Below are 20,674 nucleotides of genomic sequence, written 5' to 3'. Positions count from 1 at the left end.
AAATTATGAGACAAAGGCTACAACATATGAAAATGTATGTAATCCCAGAGCTTAGCCCCCTAACCTAAGTCTCTGGGTCCTAGGTGGGAGAGCACAACAGGCTTGTAGCCAGACAGCCTCAGTGGAAAGCACATGTAGAATGTGGTTCTGACATAAGCATCCCTGAGTGAGACTGTACACAATGCTGACACTTAACCCCTGCCTCCTTCACTAGAGTTGGGGACAGCTAAGGGAGGTCACGTGTAGTTTTCAGGTCCCAATATCTGTTGCCTGTGAGCAGAGATGTGTTACCCTGCCATGCTCACACTCTAGCAAAGACTTGGGAACAAGAGGGACCAGGATAGGGCAAGGTGTGAAATTCATGGAGGCTGAGGGGATGGGAGAGTTTGTCCCCTGGCTAATCAGCAGCAGCTCCAGAAGGGGTGTGTGTGTGTGTGTGTGTGTGTGTGTGTGTGTGTGTGTGACCCTCACCCCCCATATATCGGTGAAATGGCTAGTTGAAACATCTCCCTCCACCTGGGTACTTATCCCACCCTCCTCCAAGTAGACAGTCAGTGATGACAACCACTAGGAGGTGCTTTATTAACAATTTGGGATTAACAACTTTAAATGAGATAAAATAATTTTAAACTGCTTGGCACACAGGCTTTTTTTTAACTTTTTAAAAATTTTTTATTAATTACACTTTATTCATTTTTTATCCCCCCATAAACCCCTCCCTCCTCCCCTCCTGATCCCACTCTCCCTCCCCTTTCTGCATGCTTGTCCTTCCCCAAGTCCGCTGACTCCTCTCCTTTCTGATATTAGTCTATCAGTTCTCATCAAAAGTGGCTGCATTGTCCTCTTCTGTGGCCTGGTAAGGCTGCTCCCCCCTCAGGGGGAGGTGATCAAAGAGCAGGCCAATCAGATTATGTCAGAGGCAGTCCCTCTTCCCATTACTAGGTAACCCACTTGGACACTGAACTTCCATGGGCTACATCTGTGAAGGGGTTCTAGGTTATCTCCATGAATAGTCCTTGGTTGGAGTATGAGTCTCTGGGAAGTTCCCTGTGTTCAAATTTTCTTGTTCTGTTGCTCTCCTTGTGGAGTTCCTGTCCTTTCCAGCTCTTACTATTTCCCACTTCTTACATAAAATTCCATTCACTCTGCCCGACAGTTGGCCATCAGGCTCAGCATCTGTTTTCATAGTCTGCAGGGCAGAGGCTTTCAGAGGCCCTCTGTGGCAGGTTCCTAGGTTGTTTCCTGTTTACTTCTTCTGGCTTTCAAAGGCCCTCTGTAGCAGGTTCCTAGGTTGTTTCCTGTTTTCTTCTTCTTCTGATGTCCATCCTCTTTAGAGGAATATTGAATGGCAGAGAAGCACTTAAAGAAATTAGCCATTAGGGAAATGCAAATCAAAACAACCCTGAGATTTCACCTTACACCCATCAGAATGGCCAAGATGAAAAACTCAAAACTCAAGTGACAACACATGCTGGAGAGGTTGTGGAGAAAGGGGAACCCTTCTCCACTGCTGGTGGGAATGTAAACTTGTACAACCACTCTGGAAATCAATCTGGCGCTTTCTCAGACAACTAGGAATAGCGCTTCCTCAAGATCCAGCCATACCACTCCTAGGCATATATCCAAAAGAGGCTCAAGTACACAAAAAGGACATTTGCTCAACCATGTTTGTAGCAGCTTTATTTGTAATAGCCAGAAGCTGGAAACAACCCAGATGCCCCTCAACTGAAGAATGGATGCAGAAATTGTGGTACATCTATACAATGGAATATTACTCAGCAATGAAAAATAAGGAAATCATGAAATTTGTAGGTAAATGGTGGGACCTGGAAAGGATCATCCTGAGTGAGTTATCCCAGAAGCAAAAAGACACACATGGTATATACTCACTCATAGAGACATACAACATAAGACAAACCCACTAAAATCTGTGCATCTAAAGAAACTAAGCAAGAGAGAGGACCCTAACTAAAATGTTCAATCCCCATCCTGAAAGGCACATAGGCTTTGACAATTTAAATGGATCAGGTTTGAATTCTTGGTAGTATAAAGATGCTAGTCAAGAAATCTTTCAGCTCTGAAAAGTGTTACAGCTTAAAAGTTCTTGGAAGGCTTCAGGGTGTCATCCATAGCAGTCCCTTGAAGAAGAAATCTGCTGGTCAAACAACAGGAACACCAGGAGCAGCAGGTCTTGAAGGCTGGAAGCAGCTCAGGAATGAATTCTCGTTTGTTGCCAAAGTCTTGGAGGCTGAGACAGGAATGAATCCTGCCTGTAGCTGGAGTCATGGAGGCTGGCTCAAATGAACTTCCTACATAGGGACAATTCTGTTCCCTGACTGTCTTGAAGGCAACCTTCACTGAGGGCAGCCTTCCTTTAGTGAAGATGAACAACTGGCTGGAGCCCAACCCGAAGTCTGTTCTGTCTTGTCTCTGCAATCCCCAGAAGGTCCATTTGTACTGGGTGCCCGCTGGACTCTGATTGGCTGAGTGTAGATATGCAAACAAAGGGAAAATAGGACCAACCAGGAAAGAGTTGTTAGGTGGGGGAGGGAGAACAACACTTAGGCCCCCTAAAAAGTTGCTAACAGTTCACAATCAGGTTGAGAAGACTGTCCACAGAGGCAGGGACACTTGAAAACATTTTTTTTTTTTTTTTTTTTTTTTTTTTTTTTTGTTTTTTTGGGGTTTGTTGTTGTTGTTGTTGTTGCTACAGAAGCTCAGTGGGGAGATTTTGGTCAGGCTGCTGTTTTCTTTTTCTTTCTTTTTTTTTCTTTTTCTTTATTTTTATGGCAGTAGAACATACAATTGTATAACAGTTACAAGTGTGCCTGTGGCATCCTGTGGCCCTTTGCTCTCTGTAGCACATGGCATGGTCATCAGGGAGAGGAGTATGGAACTGAACTGTGGGCTCCAAGCTCTCTGCTCTGTATTGCTAGAGTCTGCGTGGGTGGCTGTGTACAGAAAAGCAACCCAGGACTCTGAGCTAGGAGCTCCTGGCATAGCACATACACCTTCCAGAAGGAGAAGTTGAGGGCCATCAAGGAAAAGGATGTGCCTTGAATAGAAAATAAGTCCAGACTACTCTACAGCCACGACCTTTGTCGTCTCCGTACCTCAGTCATATCCTGAAGGGATGGGACATAACTGTTTTAGGGCTGTCTTTACAGGAGACAGTCAAAATCTGTCAGAAACAGCCACACTCTGCAGTGACAAAAAATGCCTTGAAAACAGTGTTGGCCCCATAAGCTGAATGCTATGTATACTGTAATGTGCTCAGTGGACCACAGAGAACCTGTGAAATCTATGAAAGACAAAGTCCTCTGTAAATTGCTCACATCCCTGTAGGTCACAATGGGCAGTGGGAGCTGCTGAGTGAATTAGGAAGGGTCTCAGAAACTACTGGGCCTCTTCTCGGACCTGCTCCTCCTAAGCAATGGAGCACTCTGCAAGCTGTCACGAGCCATGAACAGTGTCCAGTCATCTATGAAGTGCATAGCACTTGGTAAACCACATGGCAATCTATGAAGAACAAAGCATCTTATAAACTGTCATGTTCCCTGTGATATGCAGACTGGAGTGAAACCTCATAAAGATAATATGGTATGCAAATATCAGTGTGAGAACCTCAAAAGGTTTGTGAACAGTCATGATCTTTATGGATGTCAAGTGAAGGCTTGGTTGTGCTGTGAGTGCTTCTGGTTGTGAAGGAGTTCTTCACCCCTGGGCCACCACACTTACTGCACCCCCACCTTCTGCTCAACTTAGAAGAGGCAGGGCCAACTGAGTCACAACAGGAGGTGGCCAGGGACTAGTGAAGAGAGATGGCCGCGGCAAGCTGCCATGTTCCACAGATTCATGTGCTGAAATCCTGAGCTCCATGGTGATGGTGTTAGGAATGTGGATTCTGGGAAATGACCAGGCCGTAAGAGCAGAGACATCATGAGTGGAGTTAATACCTACAAGCCAGGCTACTACTCCTGCTATGTGAGAATAGTGAGAAGCTGCCATCCATGAGAATGTCATCCACTAGTGTCAGCAGGCACTGAATCTTCTGCCTTGATGATGAACTACTGGTTTTGGGAACTGAGTGCAGTTCATGTCAGAGATCTGTTTGCCATGCAGGAAGAGCACTTTTAGAGCATCCAGAACAGCCAAAATGAGTGGCTCAAGCACCAGATGTGCATCATTTCAGTTCTGGGGGATGGAAATTGGATCAAGGTATGAGCGGGCCACAGTCCCTCTTAAGTCACATTCTAGCCTCTCTTTGCCTTTGATGACAATATCACCCTGATGTGACACTAGTCACATAGGATTAGGGACCCACCTTACTCCAGAATGACTGCATTTCAACTAATTATGAGTATACTGATGCCACATCCTAGGGTCCTGGGGTTAGGACTTCTGCATATGAATTTGGGGGACACCTTTGGTTCACAGCACTACATGATGGCATCATTTCCTTAGCCTCCAATTGGTTCTCCTTTGCTGCTTTCCAAAGCCATCTGTATCCTGCAGGCATTGTCTGTGCTCAGTGTAGCATGGACCAGGTAGCTGATAGCATGGGGATGAGGGCTATGCAGCCCTTCACAGAAGCTAGGAAACTGACCTCCAGTGGTCCCCAGGTGCCCAGAGCAGACAGTTTCTCTCTTGGCACACTGGGAGGAAGAGTGCTTTGATAGTTTCTCTGTGGACTGGAATGGGGGGGGTAGCACTGAGTGAACCCTGGGCTCTCACCTCTGACCCCCTAAGTTATGCTTTCCTATCACTCCTCCACTGCAGTATGTCTACCTATATGGCAAGCCTGGAAGATGCTGAGTCAGCTAAAAGAGCCCCATCTGAAGATTTCGAAGGCAGTGTCTCTTCATTGGCGCTTGGAGACAAAGTAGAAAAAGAACCTTCTCCACCCCCTGACAAGTATGTTTCCCCATTTCTTTAGTTGGTAGATTAGGGATGGCTCATCACATAATCCCTAGCTTGGTCTCAGGCCACTAAGGCTACCACAGCATGGCTTATGCCTTGGCAATCTGTGTCCTTCTTGGTGCAGGTCAGCCCTTGACTTCCAGCCTGTTTTTTTTATGGTGTCCCATTCATTATGTGTCAGGGTTGTACACTAGGTAATACACTTTGTAGCAAGGCTGCACAGTCCAGACCCATCTGTCAGAAGGATGGAGGCTGTTCCCAACAAGTTTCTTGGTGGTGATGACAGGGAACAAAAAATCACAATTTTGCAGTGTCATTCTTTCCAGAAAGATAAAAAAGTGCTAGGATCAGACTGGTGTCACCAGGCCCCCAAGTTGGAGCTTTCTCCTGCTACTCTCCCTCCTAGGCCATCCCTCATCAGCTGGGCCAGGCTCCCTGCCCGCTTGATTATTGCCCAGAACCTGGATCTTCCTGTTGTGTGTTTAGGTTGAAACAGCCTGAAGTGGAACCACAGCCTTTACTCAAGATCAGGAGGAGCAGTAAGAAAAGCAACAGCAGGAAGAAGACAGGTTCTAGGAAGTGATGCTGGAATTGCCAGCGAAGCCCTCCGCATACCCATCCCCTACCTCCCACCACCACCACCACCCTTTAATAAATGCACATGCCTGTAGTGTCTGGGTGAGGAGGTGGTGGGTGGGACAGGCCCAGCTCTGACTCCAAGAAGGCCAGAAGCCCCCATAGCTAGTTTCAGGCTAGGTTCTTGAAAACTTGCTACTCCCAATTCAGTGCTTTGTCTGTGGCCAGGGGTAAGCCTGAGACTACAGTTCTGGGGAAAAATGTTTATGGGTAAGGGACTGCCTGCTCAACCATTCAGCAACCCTGGGGAGTCCCCAGAAGGGGCTGGACTGTGTCTCCCACCCTCTGTTGGATTGGAAAGACTTCTTGTAGAAAGAAAGGGAGAGGGCCACAGAAAGGGAGAAAAGACTGAAGGAGTGGTGGAAAGAGATGAGAAAGCTGGCAGGAGGGTGAAGGATGGGAGGGCAGAGAGGGATGCCAAAGGAAGAGGGAGACTAAGAGGAAGAGGAGGAGTGGAATGAAGGCCAGAGTCCAGCAGATACCTTGAAGGCTCTCATCCCTATTTAGCCCAGCATGGAACACATGGGTGGACTGGATTCTCCTTTTCCTGAGTGTATGAGTCTGGGGCATCCTTGTCAGTGTCCAGGGGCCCCAGGCACCTGTCCTCTGGGGTACTTGCTGCCTTGTCCCTTACCTCTTAGAGAGCTGCATCTCTCACGACTGTTTAGTCAGTAAGCCATGTCCCATAGCAAGAATTTTGGAGGGTCTGCCTTGGCACCTAGAATAGAGTCCAGGCCCCAAACTCCAGGCAGCATTTGGTGATGTATTTTACAGATAACCATTTGTGCTTCCTCAGCAACACATGCTTTTTCAATCTGAATTTTTAAGGCTTAGTTTTTGTCTGTTTTTTGTTTTATTTTGTTTTGTAGATTTCCAAGACATTGTTTTGAGTTTGTTTCTTCCCCTAGAAGTGTATTGGAAATGGCCTGCTCTGTTCTTAAGCTGCATATGTTATTTTCAAGTCTTGATTTTTGATAGGGGGCTTAGTGCTCTAAGCATGCTCCCCTTTTCTGCTCCCATGCACAAAGACAGATAAAAGCAAGAAGGCAAAGGGCTAAAGTTCTTTTCTGTTTTCACAGATAGGCACCCCCAAGCCTGGTGAAGGTCAGAATTGAGGCTTCTACTCAGGCTACAGTCTGAAATGAAGCCTCTGACCTGTGCCTCTTTAGGCCATGTGCTCAGCTGTCTGTGCTCAGCTGTGGATATGCTAAGCAGTCAGTGCTTTTTGTACCAGAAGGGGCAGGACAGGTTCTGGCCCTATGCAGATGCTTAGCACCCTGGAGAACAGGAACACTTCCCACTGGCAAAGCAGGCAGTGAATGTCCAGGGCAGCATCATTAGATTGCTCCTGGAGAAGGAGAAGGAGGTAGAGAAGAGGAAAGCCCTTCTCCTTGGAAATGCCAGGAGAAATGCTCTCATGAAGACAGGAAGGTGCTGGATTGTCTGAGCTTAGATTAGTGCAGGGCTTCTTAAACTTTTCCCACTTGGGACCAAGACATATTTTACATAACCCTGGGTATATAAGTGTGTAAAATAGGCATGCAAATAAAACATTTACTGATAATAAATATAAAGAAATGTATTTAAAACAGTTTTTGGGCATACATATGATTTTTCCATTGTTAAGGATGAAAGCAACTTTGCATCCTTAAACAATGAATATGCTTATATATTTTACTTAAGGAATGAAATGTTGCCTGAATATTAAATGCTATAAGACTGGAGTCACTTTGCAGAGTTGATAGATATTCTGATTTTTATAATCATCAATGCCAAGAATGCCACTTTACATAAATATAAAGTGGAAGAAATACATTTAGAGCCATTTTAGAAATGGTCAGAAAATCTTAAAATAATACAGTATGTTCAAGTAAGGTTTTCCCTAGAGATACAATGTTGGTCCAACACTAGTCAATATCACCCCCCATATAATCGACTAAAGAAGAAAAACCAAATTCTAACTCCACTGGTGTAGAAATGCAGTAGATACAATCTCAGCAAACCAAAAATAGAGCAAACACTTTATTCATAAAGACTCTTTAAATGTATCACTAGTGTATCACAAGGCTGCCACCAGTGACAAAATGTGCTGGAGACCTGAGCCCTCACACAAAAGAAAGCAAGGGATAGGGACACGAGAGGAAGGGATAAAACTGAATCATTGCACGTGATTGCATGATCTGCCTCAAAAACCCAACAGAACCAATGGGCAAGCATCAGAATCTTGACACTAGATAAAAGTATGAAGCCACTTTCTTATGACAAAAGGCCCAGTACCAAAATGCAAGGCCGGTGAGTGGTGTGGAGTCCTAAGCAGAATGACATCCATCGATGCTTTGAGCCCAGAGAACTGAAGCTGAGAGGAGGAGGCTGTTCCACTAGAAGCCCAAGTCTTCCCAAGGCCGTCAAGACACACCACGAACCCAGGGCTCCTGTTGCTGAGGTCCCTCATACCTTTCACCCAAGACCCTGAGTATCTCACAAAATAAAGCCACTCCCTACAGTCTCCCAACTGTGCTGAGACTAGGCAAATCTTTGGCTTCTGGGTCTCCATGTCTTCATAAAATGTGATGTTCTGGGATAGTAACCTTTCAGGGATCTGGGGCATATCAGTTATAATGAAAGAAAGCCTTGGGCTTGGAAGATGTATATAAAAACAAATTATTTAAATTGTTAAGCACACATCTCCATTGCCACTTTCCACATCAGCTGGTCCCACCTACCTGTGGGTTGTCTCACAGGCTCCAGTATCACCAAGGGTTAAGAAGCTTGGCTACCAGGCAAGCAGTAATGTTAGCCTTGAGGAACATAGCATCCCCCTATCTGTGCAATCTTCCAGCACCTGGCCCAACCTAGCTGAGGCTTTTCTGCTGGCTGCATCCTAATGATCTCCATCAGGGAGAGTGGGTAGTCCTGTCAGCTCTTTTAGCTCCCCAGCTCAAATAAATTCCTGAGCTTCTCTGAAGCTGTCAGTTCACATGTGGGAAAGAGATTGGGGTTTTACACACTACTGGTCCAGTCTGGAGGAAAGAAAATGGGAAAAGGAGGGCTGCGAGAGGTCCTGAGGTAGAGGACAGGTGCTGGGGAACTGCTGTGGCCAGGTGCCCTGGGTCTTAGCTCATCCTTCTGTGTACCTGAACAGGGGACTTCCAACTGGAGACTATGGCTCACTAAAGAGTTGAAAATCCACTTGGAGGACGTGATTCACATTTTGGAGACAAAAATTGTAATAGGAAATGGCACAGTGCATGTAGAAAGGTGGCAGACTTTATTTCAGCCACCCTGTGTGTAATATGTGAAACATGCACCACCCTCTCGCCCCAGCGTCTGTATGAGACCTCAGATTTATTTTAATGACTATTGTTGGAGGGCCTGGTTTACTGTGGGTGACACCACCCCGGGGAAAGTGGTTCTGGGTCATATAGAAAAGCAAGGTGAGCAAGCCATGAGGAACAAGCCTTTAAGCAGCATTTCCCTTTTGCCTCTGCTTCAGTTCCTGCCTCCAGGTTCCTGCCCTGACTTCCCTGACAATGGGCAGTGCTATGAAAGTGTAAGCCAAATAAATCTTTTCTTCCTCAAGTTGTTTCTAGTCATATTTTCTGTTTGTTTGTTTTTGTTTTTATTTGTTTGGTTTTTCGTTTTTTGAGACAGGGTTTCTCTGTGTATCCTTGGCTGTCCTCTACTCACTTTGTAGATCGGGCTGGCCTCGAACTCACAGAGTTCTGCCTGCCTCTGCCTCCCAGAGTGCTGGGATTACAGACATGTACTACTGCACCTGGCTTTCTTGGTCATGATTTTTATCACAGACATAGAAAGCAAACTAAGAGTTGGTGTGGTATATGTGCACATGTGTGTGAGTGTACACGATTGTGCATTCAGGGAGGCCAGAGAAGGACATTCGGGTGTCCTGCTCTATCGTGCTTCATTCACCTTATTCCTTGAAGACAGAGCTTTTTACTAATCTGAGTTAGGCTGGTGGCCATTTTCCTGTCTCCACCCCAGACAGTGCAAGAGCTTTGGATTCAGCTCCTCATGCTTGTGCAGCCCATACTCTTGCCCACTGAGCCATCTCCTCTGCCCAGATTTTGGCTATTCTAATTGGCATGCAGCGGTACCTCATTGTCTTTTGAATTCTGTTTCCCTAATGGGTTTCTTTCTACATGTCATTTGCCATCTGTATCTCTTCTTAAGTGCAGCGTCTCTTTGGGTGTTTGGTTTCTTTTGTTAATGAGGTAGTTTTCTCCTCAACAATATATTTTTATTTATGTATCTAGTCCTGCTCCCCCAGAACTGGGATGGAACTTAGGGCCTTGTGCATGCTAGGCGAGTACTCTACTACTGAGCTTTAGCCTCAGCCCTTGGATTGGATATGGCTCAGTCCTTTACTGGATATGGCTTCTGAAAATATTTTCTTACAGTCTGTGGCTCTCTCTCATTTTCTTGGTATTGTGTTTTGAAGAACAGAAAAAAATTAAGTTTCATTAAGTCCAGCTTGGTGACTTTTTCTTTCATGGACCACATCTTTGCTGTTGTAGTTAAAACAACATTGTCATAATCCATATTATGATTTTTCTCTGCAATTTTTGTAGTTTTACTTTTCATGCTTTGAGACCCATCCTGAGTTAGCCTTGGGATGACAAGCTTAAGTCTGTGCAGATTCACTGTTTGGACATGCCTGCCCAACACTACTTTTATACTTTATCATGTTACCTTTACTCCTCTGTGAATAGCTGGTTGACAATATTTGTGTGGGTTTATGTATGGGTTCTCTGTTTTGTTTCATTGATCTGTTTGCTTGTCCTTCAGCATGGCCAGAGACTTGATGTTAGTTGTAATATAGTTTGTCTGGAGGTCTGGAGGTGTCTCCAAGCTCTGCTCTGCCATTTCTAAGATGTTAAGTCGTTTGCCCAAAGCCACTAAGTCCGCAGCCTTTCTCATGGCTGGTGGGAATGCAAGCTGATGCAACTGCTTGAGAAAACATTACAACTCAAGCCTTTTGACCACAAAGCTTGCATTTGGGGCTGAGATTAAAACAGGAAATGAAAAAAGGAGGAGAGAGAAAAGGAATGAGATACATGATAGTTAGCAGCTTGCTTATCAGCTTAGTAGGATTTCCAACAATCATGTAAACAAACTTGTGCGAATGTCTGCGAGAGGTTATTATCTACGTTAGCTTAACCGAGAAGACCCACTCTTAAGTCTGAGTGATGTCAGACCTTGTGCTGAGGCCTCAGACTACATGTAAAGGAGAAGCGCACACCAACCTCCATCATGCTTCTTCTCCCCAGCTGTGGACACAATGTGGCAAACTGTTTTCATGCTCTTGCTGAAAACAGGAGTTTCATGATTTCCCTGCCATGATAGATAGGCTCTCCTTCCTTAATTTGCTTTTGCCAGGTATTTGGGGTTTTCTTTTTGTTGTTTGCTTGTTTGTATATGTATGTCAGGTATTTGAGATAGTAATTTCTCCAGAAGACAACAATGGAATGCCAGGCTCCACTGTGCCCCCTAAAGCCACCAATGGTGCTGAGTAGGGCTGTACTAAGATGACCATGTAAGTGTCAGCTGATTTTCCCAGGAAGCAAGAGTCTCTTCCAACTGAAATGCAACATATTTGTGTGCACTCAAGTGTGTGGCTCCTATCTAACCACAAGCAATAAACCAGACAGGAAACCATCCCCTGTCCTGTGGGGAGAGACACCAGACCCAGTCAGTATAATGTATGGTGTATCCCAGTATTTACAAAAGCCATGGAGACAATGAAGGAGAGCCTGGCTGGAAGCATGACTTTTGAACAAAGCCCTAAAGGAAGTGAGAGATGAGCCTTGCAGATTTTTGAGAGGAAAGCCGTCTAGGCAAAGGTCCCAACTGGGGTGAGTACATGCTTGTGGCAGTGATCGAACAATGATTTGCCAGGTCTCAGGGAATTAGGACAAAGGAGTAGGAGCCAGTGAGGGGGAAGGTGAGTCTTAAGGGGGCAACAGCCTTGGAGGAGGGGGCTTGGGGTCCTGAAAGGACTTTGGCTCTTACTCCAGGGAGGAAGAGCCACAGAAGTGCTGAGCAAGGAAAGGCCATAGCCAGTATAGTTTGGATATGGTCCCCGAGGCTGCCAGCAAGAACAGTGTCTGGCACAAGATGGAGGCAGGAGAAGTATGAATATGTTTTAGAAATCAAGCTAAGATTTCTTAACTGACCACCTGTGAGGTGAGAGGGGGAAAGGTGGCAAGAACATTCCAGGGTTTCTGGAGAAGGTTCTAGAGTTCTGAGGAACATGGGATTCCAGGAGCTAGAGTTTGTGTGTGTGTGTGTGCATGTCTGTGTGTATAGAAGTCCATAGGTTCCTCTGGAGAAGGACTACAGAAAAACTAACAGTAAAATTCTTAGGAATTTTATCAAGTCCTTCTTCAGGGGTATCTGGCCTCTTCTCTTCATTCAAAGGGTTCTGGTCTGCAAACTGGCTTATGTCTAGATATAGGTTCACAGACCAAGATTCCCTATTGCTATAATTCAAAGTATCCTTTTAAAAATTTTGTTTGAGGATTTTTCTGCTTATATAGATCAAACAAAAATGAAATAGGTTTTTCTATTTCACACCTGGCAACACCATGCCCGATTAGCCAATACCAAAGGTCCATGAGTCATGCTACCATAAAAAAAAAATCAGCTTACTTGTGCTGACCGTTATGGATCAGGCCATTATGGACATTGCCTATGCTGCCTATTATGATAACTATGATTGCCTTGCCTTTGGTGATTCAGCACTGCTAACTAGCCCCTGCTACTTGGAAACCAAATAAACCCATCACTTTTAATTCATCCAACTGAGCAGCAGCTTCTTTGACCCTACAGTCTGAGAACACCATGACCGATCAGCCAGTGCCTCTAGACCTATAACCAGAATATGTGTGTACATACATATGCTATTGATGGGCCCTGAGGAACATCAGTGGTGTTATGTCTGGCATCTCCTTCAGGGAAAGTCACTGCTGGCTTAGCAGACATTACTTTCCTTATGCAAATGTGGAAAAAGCATTAATTCAGGTGTTGGGAGTGTGGGCACATTTTCTGCTAAGGGTAGAGAGATTTCTTCCTAAGATGAGAAAAAGCCTTGAGGATCTGAGGGTTCGAAGTTCTCAGCCTTAGTAGGCTCCTCCCACACATCTCCATTGTGTCATAGGATCCTATTCTTTACCAATTAATGCCTTTAACTGCCTACACTCTCCAAGGTGGGGTATGATTATTCATTGTAAGTCATCCAATTCATTCATATAATGAAGGCATCCGTTTGATTTTTCACAACATGACCTCCGTGGGTGCTGGAGAGGAGGCACACACAGACACCTTTAGATTGTTTATATACATCTGGGGCTGGTCAATTTTGTCACTAAGTTTATTGTTGTCCTTCACTGTATTCTGAGGTGCTGGAAATGGGTTAATTTTATTACAGAGCTCATGCTTTTCCTTTTATTTATTTATCCAGAGATGCTAAGAGCAACCAACCTCAAAAGTTTTATGTACAGAGTTGCCTCTCAAAATTGATGAATTGGGATAATCAAGTGTATTTGTCTCCTTAAGTTTGTAAAACAGTTTACACCATGGACTTTCAGTACTCTCCAGGCTTCCCAGAGAGACTTCAGCAACTGTAGGTGTCAGCAAATTGGAAAGCCTGTTCCAGAAACTTAAAAAAAAATCCTTCTATGCTTCTGTTGTCCTGGAACCACTTCTGGCACCAAAATATATATTAGTCCAGGTTCTCTACAGAAACAACTGATAAAAAGAACACACACACATACATGCACACAGAGAGAGAGAAATACACAGAGAAAGAGAGATTTATTACAGTGGCTTTTAGGTTATGGTCTAACTTTTCCAACAATGGTTGTCTTCTGGTGGGAAGTTCAAGAATGCAGTAGTTTCTCAGTCCATGAAGTTGAATATCTCAGCTGGTCTTCAGTGTAGGCTGTAATCTCCAAGAAGCAGGCTCTAATACTAGTGAAGGAATAAACCTGCCAGTGAGTGTGAGGGCAGACAGGCAAAAAGCAAATGCTTTCTTCTTCCATTTGCTTTATATAGGCTGTCCCCAGAAGGTGTGGATGGGTCCACCCACCTCAAAAGATTCAATCGAAAGACTCAATCACAGGTGATCCCAACTGATTGGGTTTTAGTTAATTCCAGATGTAGTCAAGTTGACAAAAATATCCATCACACCACCTTTGCCCTTGCAATGAGGCCAGCCTGGTACACTGTTTCCAGGGTCTGGCCTTTTTAAATTTAGCTGCAGGAAAAAGCAGTTTGTGCAAGCCTGGAACTCACAGACAATCAGCAACAGGAAAAAGTCATCCAAGGGGAGTGCTCAATGAATTATGGAGGCATTGTTCTTGAGCCTAAGGAACCAGTGTTGCTGTCTGAGCCTAGTGGCCCTCCCAGGGCTGCAGGCTCAACAGTGCAGGCGCAACACTGCTGGCTGTGTCAGGACAACACAATGGGGGCAGCCAAAGACAAGAAAGAAAAAAAAAAGAGAGAGAAAAGGAAATAAAAATACTGGAAATTCCCTGTGTCTAGGGATAGAAGAGCCTTTCTAGAAAATCAACAGCCAGGGAAAGGCTGCTTACACTCTTGGGTGGGGGCCTCCTGGCACAGGAGGAAGTTACAAGTGGTGTTTTGAGATATTTTCAGTCTAGTGTGATGTCGATTGATTTTCCAAAACACAGCCTCCTCCCACTGTAGGAGAGCTGAAGTCAGAGAGCTGGGTACAGAACCAGCCTGGACATAAACAGGAGCTGACCCAGTTGGAGAGCTCCAGTGTGTTAGATGGCTGGCTTACAGCCCGAATAGCCCCATGGGTTTGTGTTCCAGACCTCACCTTGGTGGAAGAACCAGAGGTAAGGCTGGGTCCTCTGCACAGAAAGTCTGCAACATAGCCAGGCATGTTTTGCTTGCCTACCTCTCCTAGGGGGCGCTCTCTGTTATACAACTAGCCCTGCTTCTGCAAAGCAGACAGGAAAGATAACAATGTTTATGGAGAAGATACAGCCCTGAACAGAGCAGGCAAAAGCTGTCCTAGCAGAGCTGACGTTCTGGTAAGGGAATATGGTATGCAAAATGAATAACATGCATAGCATGTTGGAGATGGAGGATACTGTGAGTAGATAAAGCACAGCAGAAGTGTTTGGGTGCAAACAGCCAGGAGGATGACCCATCCTCCCTGTCATTGGGACCTTGTGTCACAGCTCCTGCTCTGACCCCCTCATCAGCCTCTGTGTTCCAACATCTTGGGATCTCCTTGCTCCAGGCTAAGCAGGACCAAGTTCCTCAATAGAAGCCCTTTCACCGTTCTCCAGAACTGACTTCTTGCCTGGAGGTAGGCAAACCCAACCATTTAAAGCCCTCCATCTTATGGAAAGCTCCTTTTTAGCTTTCTTAGCAGTCACATGCTATTGTCCCCTGAACTCACCAACCTGATATCATAAATGGTTAGCCACCCTGATCAGCCATCCCATCTCCTCCATCTAGGACAGTGTGGGCTCAAAGACCCAAGAGCTAGAATCTGTAATTTGTTCCTATGGTTTTTTTTTTTCTTTTTCCTATGACAATCTATCCACAAAGCTGGCAGATGTCTTTTTGACACAGAAGTAGACTTCGCATAAGAAAATGAGTTAATATTCCCAACCCACAAAGAGAAATTGGTAATAAAAATGCATAACAAAATAAGGAAGACATGGTCAAAGAATATGATTAGGCCATTCTGTTGACACAGAAATGCAAATGGCCAATAAACAAGTGAAAGATGTGGGTCTTCCAGGCAGTCATGGAAATGCAAATTAAAAGAACAATAGAATGCCATTTTTCTCACATCAGATTGGAGAAAATATGAAATATTGATGACAACCAGTACCAGCAAAGAGCAGGGCAGCAGGCAGTTTTGACACTGCTGTTAGTGTGAGCTAAACAATCTTTGGGGACAGCCATCTGTATTAAAGTTTAAAATGTCGTATGCCCTTCGATCTAGTAATTCCATGTTGGAGAAGTGATTCTGCAAAGCCATCTACAGGCGCAGGGATGCTGTGTGCAAGAACCTTTGTTGGCAAAACACAAGCGAATGTGAACGTGGATGGATAGGGCGATGGTGGAGTGGATGGAGGTAGAGCAGCCACTGTCGTGTCGGCAACGACGGACCTGCGCGAGCTGCTGGAGCTCCCACAGTCTCTTCAGGACATGCTCCTCTGGAAAATCTCTTTGTCTTTGGCCTGTGTATGTGGCGTGCATGCATGTGTGCAGGTGCATTGTCATTTGTGTGGGCACATGTGTGTAGCTGTCCATGCCCCTGTGCACGAGAGCGTGTAGAAGCCAAAGATTGATATCAGGTGTCTTGCTCAGTCGCTCTCTGCCTTATAGTTACTGAGTCTTTCACCAAACCCAAAGCTTGCTGAATTTGGCTAGTTTAGCTAGCCAGCTTTCCTAGGAGTTCTTTGTCTCTGCCTCCCAAGAACTAGGATTATGAAGTGGCTGTCATTCTCACCTGTCTTTTACGTGAGCTCCAGGGAATCTGAACTCTGGCTCTCACCTTATCAACTGAGCCATCTCCCTAGCTTTAAATGTCATTTTGATCAGTTCCTGTGGTGCATTGCCTGTTACGCTATCTCATCACACTGTTGTAAGACACCAAGGCAGGAATCAATTCAAGGACTGGGGGGAAGGTCATCTTCTCCCTGCCCGGGGGGAGCTTTACTGTGCTCTTTCCAACAGAAGCTCCATCGCTCAGTGGTCCTCTCACTCATACTAATAGGAATCCTATGACTCACTGGACCTTGTGACTTTTCCCTGCCACAGTTTCTATAGTTTCATTTCCTATGCCTCATTCTACCTGTTGTGTGAATGGAATCAGTTCCAGAAACTCTGCAGAGAGGCTGGACTGGATTTTCTAATCCAGGGTAGCAGTCAATTATTGCTTTGCATGCCAACTCTGAACACTGAAGGAGTTCCTGGCAATGCTATGCAGAAATTAATTCTAAAGCCATTTCTAGGCTCTACTATTAAGAGTGCTATGATTGATTAGTGATGTCTGCTCTGGACAAGCAATGAGGAAAGGGGTGCTCAAGTTACCGACTGGCTAAGGACATTCTAGGTCAGCAGACTAAAATGTGCATAAGAATCACTTAGAGTTTATTAACATGCAGACCCTGGCCTAGCAAGTGTGGACAGCCTGAGTGTTGTTGTCCTGACAAGTTCCAGGCCATGCCATGTTGCTGGTTCTGGAGCTAGGACAAAGAAGGAACAAGAAGGATATTGGAGCTGTCTTTTATGGGTACTTTCTTGTCTCCATCATCTCACACATTTGCAAAAAGAACTGACCAATCCTTGACATATATCCAGTGTTTTTATGTATACATATATACTTATATATACACATGTGTGTGTGTGTGTGTGTGTGTGTGTGTGTATACTTTAAAATCCATTGTACATTCTGATTATTGGAAAAGCTCAGGTGGACTTGGTTGGCAGGTAAGAAGCTAGAGGACAGGAGAAAAAAAATCACACCAGTTCCTCCTGCTAGGTTCCTCCACTGCATCACCTCCTTTTCCTGGAACCAAACAGTAGCCAGAAAAGCGCCCATTAGTGCCGCAAAGTGCCTTGCTCGCTGCCATAAATAAGGCCTCAGTCTAGCGGGCTCCCTGCTGTTCCTGTGACATCTCACAGCAGGCTGGGGCTCCAAAGCCAGGCAGGGGAGGGAGATGCAGCCAGACAGCGTGAGTTATGGGCTCCGGGAAGCCCATTAGTCACCCAAGCGAGAGAAGTTAACCCGAGCTTATTAACTCTAAACGTTTATTATTAACATTGATCACCCAGCAGACAGCACCCTCTCTCCCACCCCATAGCTGGCCAGTGCATTCTGATGAAGGACGGGGATTCAGACGAACGGGCTCACTGCCCCCAGATTCTCCAGGAAATACAGATGACTCAGACAACCTCCAAGGGGCTAGAAAGTATTTCTAATCTGTGACCTGGACACTTGCCCCTCCCCACCTTTCCACAGACCCTAGACTAGGAGCTGGGGAGCTTTTAGTTGTCACCATCAGGCACCCCCTTCGTCAGCCAGGGCTGTTCATAGGGCCAAGGAATAAGTCTGATTTTGCCACTCAGCAGCTGATGACCTTGCATGTAAGTCAAGTGACTTCTCTGAGAATCAGTCTGTCGCCTATATAATGAGGATGCATTCTATCAGTCAACAATATGTATGGGGTGCCTACTGTGTGCCAGGCACTTTTTTAGTCCCTAGGAGCCAGTAAAGATGAAGTAATGGGTAGTAGACACAAAGCAATTGGTAGAAATAAGCAAGCAAGCAAGAGAGCTATTTCAGATAAGGTGGAGTAGGATGAAAATTACCCCCACACTGTGATTGAGGTTACTAGGGGTGATAGGATGGTATTGGCAGGGTATTCTTTCCAAGGAGATGGCATTTCAGCTGAGGCCTGACTGATAAAAAGAAAAAAAAAAAAAAAAAGGAGGCAGCCATGGAAAGATCCAGGCACAGGTGATCCCTGGCAGGAAGAACATACAAGGTCAGATAGAGGTGGCATGTGGTGCAGTGTGATAACAGGAAAGAGCCCAGGCATGAGTGAGGGGAACTGAATGGGATGGGGATGAAGGACAAGACAGATTTGGACCTGGCTGATTCTTACGGGACCTGGAGTTTTATTCTCAGTGCAGTGGGGAGCAGCTGGGTGAGATGCAATCATCCTAACCCTCCCTTGATGGTCCTTGTGACATGTAAAGGGTACTGGATACATCTACCCCATTCTCTGTTATAATGGCATTCCCTATTAAACTAATGGCTCTGAGCATTTCCTGGGTAGTCAGCAGGTGCCTTGCTGGAGTTATGCCCTCTTCTCTTGAGGGTGTACTATGTGGGTCCATATACCCTGGAGTTTCTAGGGAGGAGGCAGGTTCATATGGGGCCATAGCTTCCTCCTGCCCTCCTGCATTTCTTCTTTCCAGTGAAGGTAGGTTTTCAGTTGTTTGTGTGAATCTGGATTCTTGGCTCCATCCAGCTTTGTTCCTAGAGACCAGGATCTAACCCCATAAGGATTCAGCCAACTGGTGAACACCAAAGCTGATCCCAAAAACTCCATCCCTTTACCTGGGATTTATATCAGAAGTCATACATCCCAGGAAACCTATTGTCTTGTGATGCTTGGTCACACAAGGAAACGGTCATCTATGCATCCAACCAACAAGAACCCCTCAACCTTGCTTTGTACAAGTTCTGTCAGTAGAGCCAAGACTAGCTAGCATCTTCCTTGTCTTACTGCAGTCATGCTGCAGAGAGTGAATCAGGCCAGTGGCTCAGGAGAGGCCCCTAAGGTAGAAAAATGGGCTGTCCTTAAGGAGGGAAATGGGCAACTCTGCCTAGTGAAGGCATTCTGAGCTGAGCTTTGACTCGTGACAATCTGTGGGTTCTGGGTGGTCCTACTAGATAGCTCTAGGCTTCTTTAGGCCTCAGTTTTCTTATCTGAGAAATTTCCTCCATCACAAGAAAAAGGCCCACATGCCTACTAAGCGCTTGAGGAGGAGCCTGCTAAGGCTGCAGAGGCCATCCTCTGCACCAACAGGCTCTGTCTTGGTCCAGTAGCCCCAGTGACTCAGTCCAGAAGATCTGTCATTCCCACTTTACAGATGAGGAAGCTTGGGAGTCAAAACGAATTAGGAGTTGCCTAAAGTCATTAGTGTAAAGCAGGGTTAGGGTCCCAGGTGCCTTAGGCTTCACAGCAACTGAGCTACTTTAAGTCTGACAGACAAGGAAGCATTACCACCTCTGCTCTTTCCTTAAGGCTGTCTCCTCTCAGCCCGTACCCACTCTGAGGCTGAGGCGGGTGGACCAACATGCAAATGCCACAGTCAGCTTGCCTGGCCTTACAACCTTCGTCATGTAGAAGTGTGCGACCCTACACAAGGAACTCAGCCCTTCCTTCTGTGCCTTGAGTTTCCCATGTGTCAGAGCTTCTAGCAGCTGTATCCTTCAAGGCGTTGCTGTAAAGATGAAATGAGTTGATCTATACAAAACATTTAGAGCTTGGCATAGTCTGAGTCTCAACTAGAATTGCTTTTTTATTACTATGACTTGGAGTAATGCAACTTGTAACGACAAAACACTAGGAGCAATGTAAGTAGTCGGTAACAGCAGCTCCCTGTGTCGAGTAGAGTTTGCCCGTCTTGGTGGATATCTTAGTAGTTAAGATGGGGCAATCTTGGTGCAAAGGGGGACAAAAAGACTTGGAAAAGAGTGGAAAGTCTAGAATTAAGCCAATGTGTGTGGAACGAGCAGATGGATGACAACAGGACTCTGCAGCGCAACAGCAAAGGATGATGTTAGAGTGGATGGTGCAGAGAAACAGGCACTCAGGGGAGGAATGATTCTGGAGGGCTACTGCATACCCTGAACTATTTCTGCTTCGCCGACTTCTCAGTGGCCATGCCTCATGCCAGAACACTGGTGATGAATATGCACAGCCAGTTCCCAACACACATGAGAAGTGAGGACAGCAAAGCTGCTTGAAGTATGCACGGACTGACAACAAAGCTAACGTGGATTCTGTGGTGTCAGTGGTGATGGTGTTAACCCTCTGTGTTGGTTACTTTTTCTTGTTGTTGCAACAAAATACCCCCCCCCAACAAAACAAAACAAATTAAGGAAGGGTGGGTTTATTTTGGCTCACAGTTTAAGGAGACACAGTCCACTGGGGCCTGAGGCATGGCTGCAAGAGTATGAGGCAGCTGGTCACGTAGTATCTACTGTCAGGAAGCAGGGAGAGATGAATGCTGGTGCCTAGCTCTCTGTTTCCTGTCTATTCAGCCCAGGACCCTAGGACATAGCATGATGTCCTCTACCTTCAGGATGGGTCTTCTCCCCTAGTTAAACCTTTCTGGAAACATCCTCATAGATGTACCCAAAGGTGTACATCTATGTATTTACACAGTGATTCTAAATCTGGTCAAGTTGATCATGAAGATTACCCCTCACACTCAGATCTCCATCAAAGACCATTGCAGAAGGAAAATGAAGTTGAGACAAGTCGTCAACATGAAGCTCCAATTTCCTTTGGAAAAAAGGGAAAACATG

At 45.5% G+C, this 20,674-nt stretch overlaps 2 protein-coding genes across 2 annotated transcripts in view; both read left to right on the top strand.

The window, feature by feature from the left end:
* Positions 1-5,671, top strand: part of CUNH3orf20 (chromosome unknown C3orf20 homolog) — a 47,291-nt gene extending 41,620 nt beyond the window's left edge. The window contains exons 14-15 of the mRNA XM_055628547.1: positions 4,780-4,914; positions 5,407-5,671. Of these exons, the coding sequence (XP_055484522.1) occupies positions 4,780-4,914; positions 5,407-5,503 (232 nt within the window). The 3' untranslated portion in view covers positions 5,504-5,671. The remainder of the gene's footprint in view (positions 1-4,779; positions 4,915-5,406) is intronic.
* The window catches only part of Fgd5 (FYVE, RhoGEF and PH domain containing 5), a 164,012-nt gene that overhangs the window by 31,692 nt on the left and 111,646 nt on the right, over positions 1-20,674 (top strand). The window lies entirely within an intron of this gene.

This window comes from Psammomys obesus, unplaced genomic scaffold (assembly GCF_907164565.1).
Source record: "Psammomys obesus unplaced genomic scaffold, mPsaObe1.curated_primary_1811, whole genome shotgun sequence".
NCBI lineage: Eukaryota > Metazoa > Chordata > Mammalia > Rodentia > Muridae > Psammomys > Psammomys obesus.
Note: the sequence above shows the minus strand (reverse complement) of the source record. Positions and strands in the feature narration are given on the sequence as shown.